We start from the raw sequence: 7,885 nt of genomic DNA on the forward strand, positions 1-7,885 counted from the left end.
TTTGAGGCCACGATTGCCCGTACTATAGACTTCTACAAAACATAATACCCAGTTTTGGAGGAGCCATTTCAGTATCATTATAATGCAAAGCAGAAAATAAGGAGTGAACACTTATTTTCTGAGCGTATGAATCACTGGCATTGCTCTTACCATTACAGCTAACAATCGTCTAAGAAAAGACAGGTGTAGAGGCCAGGCTGGGGGTACATGGCTTGGTAAATCTGGCTTCAGAGTACTTAACGGTGGATCAGAAAAGCTGCCAGCACAAATAGTAAAATTGCAGGTCTGGTGCAAACTTATCCTACCTAATAAAAGGCGTTAGCATTGTTTTAAAGCAGTAACTTTCTTCTGGCCACCTTTATAATGGATTTGATGGGGCCTGCAATCAATTTATAGTGAATAGAAAGCATAAAACTGTTTTAACACTATATCCCACACTCGTGTTAGTTCAAAAGAAACAGAAACATGGTGGTGCACGCAGACTTGCTCCAGGTTAGAATTGTGTTGTCAGGTTACCCAGTAATGTGTGTAGCTGGCCTTAATGAAAGGGAAGCCTCAGCTGTTGAAGGGTTTGATTCTTGAGAACCATGTAACCATGTATCATTTTACCATCCCACAGGAAACGCATTTGCTACTTTTTCCTTCACTGATTCCCGTGCCTGTTGGCCATAGGCTTTGGTGTACACATTTTATTTTCCATTTATAAATTAACCTTTCTTTTGTTTGCAAATGTTATCTAGTGTTTTATGAAGTTGCAAATCTTACCTGGTGTATAGGAGAGAAGGAAGTTGATGAATGAAAGGTCCCACTGATTTTTTCTTTTAGTGTGAACATTTTGACTTTCAAAAAAAAAAAAAAAGCCAAACTGAGCAAGATTTGTAATCCTCCTTTGCTTATTCTCAAGATTCTTCCTCATGTCTAAATCATTGCTACAATTGCTACATAGACAGGTTTGGCCAGTACAGCAAGAAAATCAAGGGCTGGCCAGCAGGGTATTTAGCAGTGCAATACTGTACAGCTTAAAAATAGCATTTTGGGTCCTAAATCCAGTAAATTTCTAACATTAAAATACAAATCTGGAAGACTTTGAGAGGCTACATTTATGATAACAGATGCCATTAAGCATTGTGTGAGTACTCTAAAGCTACAGGAGTATTTGTTTATTGTTTTAAGAAAGCCTGTCAACCTCCTTTTATAGTTAAAATTTGTCCTCTTTATTTAGCAGCCTCAATTCTGAACATTTAAAAATATTTAACTGAATGGCAGATGCAATGCGTGTACACAATGACTCCCAACAAAGCTAACATTTATTGCATCTGCTTACATGCAAAGCCATGAACAAATAACACGCTGATTTTCAGAAAGAGAAGACAGTGTTTGAATCAGTGCTGTATGGACCTTCATATACTAAAAAAAAAAAAAAACCCACAAAAACTTGTTAATACATTTGGTTAGATTTGTGTTTGAAAAAAACCTCACAGACCTTCAGGTTTTTTTGCAATTATTCAGAAGGTAATCAAAACAATGCCCATAACTCTATTATCACTAAATCTTTATTCATGACATTGAAAATCCATCGTATGTTTCCACTGTAACTAAGAGAGTCCTAATAAGATTAATTTAAATGATCAGTACTGCTGGCATCCCCTACAACTGGCACAGCTAAGGGCTCCCCTGCTTATTCCATTTGGCATTTTAAGCATTTTGCTGATAAATCTTTGAAATATCATCAAACATGCCTAGACTGATGGAAATGAATAAATTTGTGTCTAAGACCCAAAGAAAGAGAAGCTACATATGTATATTAGCACATACCAAAGTAAGCAGATAAGTAACCCCAAAGAATGTGTTCTTCAAAATATTTGAATTTTGCTCTGCACCAATCCACCAATCCCCTCTCTTCTTCCTATTTACCCATTTTCTTTGCCATTTACTGGAAAGTGCCTGGGAAACTTGCCAGCAAGAGCTAACGTCTCTGAAGTAACGGGATCAGAATGGCCATAGTATCACCACAGCTTTTTAGGGTGGAATTTGAAAGTGTTTGTTTTGTGGCAGTCTTTCAACTTTATGCAGAATAATTTCTTAGCTGAGGCATTTGGCAAAGAGTGCTCTGCATGACTCAGCGGCAGATCTTCTCCATCTCAGATTTTGGTTATATTAATATCAGGTTTATTTTTCATATGAACTCATACATATTTATGACTTAAGCTGTCTTTCATGCTGCTGGGCTTTCTCTAATTCCAGTGCCTGTCTCTCCAGCTACTCCAGCAAAGCTACATGGCATACTCCACCCAGTGATTCAGTCATGGGGTGAGTGGGAAAAAAATCAGTCACTGGACCAATTTTTTGTTGTTAATAGAGATAATCCTATTATTTCTGTCTTTAATTGGGTTACCTTTGGGGGGAGCTGTGCAAATCCTACCATGTTCAGGTTCTGTAAGACTAGATAGAAGTCATGAGTTTTGAGCTCTTGGATTTGGTATTAATGCTAGCCATGCAACCTTTGCCAGTACGCACGCTCGTTACTCATGCAAGTAATTGCACTGACTTAAAAGAGGCTTTCTGTAGCACAGAAGCTTCCAGTCATCAGCTCTTTGTCACAGACATCACCACAGAGTCAGTCTGGTTCTAAAGCAGCTGAGAAAACACGCTCACCCTAACACGTGCAGGGTGAAGTACTGATGCTCCGGCCAACCTCTTCAGTACCTCGAGTGAAGAACTGAAGAGCTGTTATTTTTCTCTGTATTAAGAAGGGAATGGCTCAGGAAAGATTGGTGACTACTTCAAACACAGACTAAAACAACCCTATGGGTTTTGCCTTGCTCCTTAGGGAAGCTGAGGTGACCTCTTGTGTCTTTCAATGTCCTTCGCCTCTGCTACCCACCCTCTGATATACCTTTTGAACCCATGGGGCAGTTTAAGTCTAAATGGAAACAGGTGTAGATTTCTCAAAGGTAATTACATTTATTGGCTTTCTGACAAAATTGGTGACTGGGTAGAGGTAAAAGATCCACATTTAGGCTACTGGAAAGATCAGGAAACCAAGCTGATGTACAGGCGCTCCTGTGCAGCTCTGGACTGACCACAGCACATCCTGTCTCCTGGGTGGTGGGGCCCCGAGTGGCCTTGGAGAGACAGAAGATGGAGCTTCTGTAAAGGTGAAGCTGTGGGATGCGTTCTTCATGGGAAACTAGACTTCATGTCTTCAACTGCTCATAAACCATTTGGATATCACCAAATTGATTGCCAATTTACATTACATCAGTAGTAATATTTGACTTTTCTATAATGCTTTTCGTCACAAGATTCCAATTTATTTTCACAATAGAGAAGAATCGGTATTTTCTGTTTTATAGGTGGGGATTGTTACTTAGAGGACCAGTTTTGGGCTGAGTACAAAATTATACTCAGTGTCCCAAGTCAGACTAATGCCCAAGCCACTGGGTAATCTTGATTTACTAACACCAGTTTAAACCCACTCTAAATATTTTTCCAAGCTAAACACATTTGTTTCTGCTAATAAAGCTGAGGGGGAGCCAAATGTTAAATAATGAAATACTGACAGTTCAGTCCGAACTGCCAAACTCTTTTGAAGGCAAGATAGATGCTGTCATTTTAATACTTAACCATTATCCATTTTAAAGTATATTCCTACATAATTAGTAAAATCAGTAACAAATACAGATTTTCATATTTTGAGAAGTCTGAGAAGCCTTTTAGCTGTTCTTAATTGGATATCTTAGCTCTCCTATGGCTACCGTGGAGCAGATGTGCCCTATATATACAGGTGGCAGGCAGGGAGGGCCTGGCAGCTGCCTTCCTTAGCGCTGTCTGGCAAGGTCCATGTACCCCCATTACATGGCAGTGGCCCATCTGTGCTGCGAAGCGGCCCTGCGTTCAGTTGAAAATGCATTTGTGCCCAAATCTGTACTTCATAAAGCTTCCATACGTTTTTATGACTTTGTGTCTTCATAAGTCTCAAAAAAAATGTGGAATTTCTGTAGTTTCCAATCTTTTCCAACTTTTTGACTTTTCACCTTTATATGTCACTTTTAAAATTATTTTTTCTTGATGTACCGTGAGTCTCACTGATATCTCATCCCAACCATCTAACTTTTATTTCTCCATATGACTAGTTTCACCAAGAAATTCTCTTTTATACATGTTTTCTGCTGTTGGCCTCTTCAAGATTATCAGTGCTGCCTGCAGGAATGACAACTTTCAGTTGCAGTTTCTTAGCAAAATGAAGAAAGCATGAATTCAAACTGCACTCTGCATATTTTGTTTGCAAATATTTTTGAGGAGCAAGAGTATCAATAGCTGAAACATTCTTCTTCAAGGTAGTTTTTCCTTCATAAATTTTCATTTGTCCTTCCATGTTCTTCTTAAATGACAATTCCTAGTAGGCATTTTGATGAAAGGGTGCTTTGATTTAGGAACAACTAAGTCCCTAATTTTATATGAAATACATGCTCAGAAGCCACTTGGGAGGAATTTGAAAATCCCAGATGTATGTCTTCTCTTGGTTTCAGCAATGTTGTAACTTACGCTGTACTACTTGTTTATGAATTCCAGCTTGCTTCTTTTTCTAGTCAGAAATTTACTAACAATATGTTTATGAAATGTTATGTACTTTGCCATCATTTTAGAATCCAAACTCCAGGTGGCAGGTTTTCTAAATCATTGAGGACTGAACAGGAGATGATGGCCATAATCTTTATCTCTATATTAACTCCACGGCTGTCATTTCATAAATATGCACAGTAGTTGTTGTATGAACATTATAAACAGTTTCCAAGAGCTAACAAATTGGCTGTGCTTGTGTGAAGTATTTTAAGATAAAATGCTTATTTTGATCAATAATTTTCATATGGTAGGTTATGTCATTTCTTGGGGTTGGAGGGAGGTGTGCGTGTTCATATTTAAATTGTGCGTAGAAGCCAGTTTTCTCCACTATGTCAAACATAGGTTTGTTGGAGGAGCTTGGCTGAGGAGATAAAGGGGAGTTGATGGAATGTTTTAATCTTTGAAGACAGATGGTTGGCAACTTTTTAATACTCTTTAATCGTTTGATTTCTCTTGCTCTGTTCTATGGTTTGTCATGTGGATTTTTAACATGATATTACTTTTACCTGCTAGTTATTATAGTTTTTAACATACAAACCCTTTAAGCAAACTGTGTTCAACTGAGTTCCATAGAGTTTAATTGAAAGGAGAGACCCTTAGAAAAAGATGTGGGTAAATTTGAGACCGACTTGCTGAAAGTATATGAGTAGTATATAGCGACAATCAAAAATGTACAGTTAAAGAGCTAGGGAAAAAAAACAACAAACCAACCAAAGGCTGATGCCTTTTATGAATAGGATACTTAAAAGCAACAGCTTGAAAAAATGGGATAGTTTTCCAGTGCAGCATGTCACGAACCCAAGGAGCTTGAGACCAAGAGATTTTGAGGTCAGGAACTTAATGTGACTGAAAATAATCATCCGTATAAACACTGAGAACATGTAGGACAGTAGCCCGGAATCTTTGCAGATTTATAGGCCAGAAGTCTGGGCGAGCATATGTGCTGTGGACATACCACACATTATTTTCCCTGCCATTTTGTACCACATGATGGTAGTTTCATGTGGCCCTCAGTTGTGGCAGAAGATTGCATGAGCTCCGATTCCTGTGAGCCACGGCCCTGGAATCGTTGCTTTTATTTGGCTATATGCATAGCCATTAAAAAAAATAAAAATGCAGTTATCTGTTGGAAGGTCTGAGAGGTGCTGGTGCCTGCTGGGCCATCCTGAATACTGGCTGTACGGTCAAAAGATTGATTTCAGTTCTCTACTGAAATAAAGGCATGCTGGCTTCTGCAGGTATGCAAGAGGTTGTTGTAGTTCAAACTTTCAGCCTTTGGCTTCTGCTTAGAGGATGAAATACCTGCTTCCAGCTGGATCTGGGAAGGTCTTTGCCGTGATTGTGGTCTGAGACTTTCTGCCAGTAATGGACTCCATTGAAAGGCTCTCCTTAACCATCCTGGCACCAAACCCCTCACAGAGTTTATGAGGTTGGATGAAATGAAAAATTACAACTCCCATGCCTGAGGACATCAACTATATTCTAACAGCCTGAGATTTCAATATTAGGGTAGCACATGATATGAACTCATAGGCATTACCGTACACACACTAATTAAAACCAAGGACTTCCACTGGAAATGGGACCCATTTAATCTTTTCTTCCCTAGATCTCTGCCCCATGGGTGATTTTTTATGTGAATTCTCTGGTATTTAGTAAAGGAAATCACACTGCACTAAAAAAAAGGTCTACCTTCTCTCCCTGGCCATCTATTTAAATTTGTAGGAACTTAATTGTCTTTGAGCTTTATCTGGCTCTGTTGTATTTGATTGAAATTAACTGATGGATTAATAAGTTACTGAGGGAATGATGGGTGGACAGGGAGACAGATGCATATGTTCACACAAACATCCACACAAATAAAGGATCGTGCATTTCCTTGCAAGACTGGTCTAAGAAAATCCTCCTCTGATGTACGACTTTTAACTAGTGTCCTCAAATCTCTATTGTCTTCCTCTGAGCAGTCAGGAAGCAATTGCGAACCTGGGAGAGTGAAAAATGTGTGGCAAAGGTGGGCTGCTGAGTTTACCTGGGTATGGCAAATTGAGCACTCCAGCACTTCATTGTCCAGGCTGTCAATTTCTCTTGTTGAAGTATCTGATAAAGGGAGTGAGGTATTAAAATTCACAGTAATTTTGATAAGAGTAAATGTCTACACCCTGCCTAGATATTTAAGGAACTGTACAGCCATACAAGAACAATCCTTTTCCTAGTGTTAGTTCCATTTACAAAAGTCAGAAACAAACCTCATTACTGCCTTACAGTACGTCATATTTCAAAGCCATTTTGTACTATGGACACATAAGTGAAAATGATGTAATGGATGTGACCAAAGACGTCACCACTCATCAGCTGAAGCCATTACCAACTGCATGTATGCTTTTAACCGGCCCCAGTTGTGGCCTAAATGATGTTAGCACGAAACACACTGGAGCCTGTAGCTGGAGTAAATGGAGTTCAAACACACAACGCTGCTGTGCCTCAAGCCTTAAGCTTCTGCAGTCAAATCCTTCTGGTCATGTGCTCATAACTCATGCTAAGTCTGAGGATTTTGGAGCGCTTAGAAATGTCAGCCTTTGAGTGGAAAAATGTTTTCAATCTTTGCAGCACAACTGGTGCTCTGCTATATTTGCTCTACTTGGCACAATTAGTCATTGAACAGGTTTATTATTTACTCATGACCCTTATGTCTTGCATCCAGTATGTAAAAGTTGCAGCTTTAGAATAGAACAGGGAACTGTACCATGGTGAATCACGTATTCTAGAGGCTACTGGTATTCCAGCAACTCTCCTGCCATGTCTTATGTGGGGTTTTGCCTCAGCACGTACAGATATAGATTCTTGGCTGAACTGATGTGTTTGGGCTGCACTTTTTTTTGAAGGTAGCGTGAGCAAAACGTTCTTTTCTGATACTTAAAAACCACCCAACGGGTCATGCCGCAAGGTCGCCTTTCCAGTTTAGGGCTTGAAGGAAGCAACTGCTCACTCAGAATTAAACTTCCAGTTAATGACCCAGACCAGAAGGCCTCAGCAATGCTCTTCACCGTGAGTTCCTCAGGACTGCCAATGCCACAGCGCTCACGACACGAACACGGAGCCGCCTTTGCGCTTCACCTCACGGAGTGAGCACTCCGCTGCAGCTTCAGCCTCCGGCTCCTTCCCTTTCCCTGGCCACGACTTCAGAGAAATGACGGTACCGAGGGGGCCTCGCAGTTGCCGGTCCCCCGGGGGGGAGGATGGCAGCGCTGCCGGGGGCTGG

The 7,885-nt window shown here is 40.1% G+C and overlaps 1 protein-coding gene across 1 annotated transcript in view; it reads left to right on the forward strand.

Annotated features, from left to right (window-relative positions):
• Positions 1-7,560: 7,560 nt before the first annotated feature.
• Positions 7,561-7,885, forward strand: part of EEA1 (early endosome antigen 1) — a 72,545-nt gene continuing 72,220 nt past the window's right edge. The window contains exon 1 of the mRNA XM_009882654.1: positions 7,561-7,671. Within this exon, the coding sequence (XP_009880956.1) occupies positions 7,561-7,671 (111 nt within the window). The remainder of the gene's footprint in view (positions 7,672-7,885) is intronic.

The sequence above is a fragment of the Charadrius vociferus genome, unplaced genomic scaffold (genome assembly GCF_000708025.1).
Source record: "Charadrius vociferus isolate BGI_N301 unplaced genomic scaffold, ASM70802v2 scaffold72, whole genome shotgun sequence".
In the NCBI taxonomy this organism is placed as follows: domain Eukaryota; kingdom Metazoa; phylum Chordata; class Aves; order Charadriiformes; family Charadriidae; genus Charadrius; species Charadrius vociferus.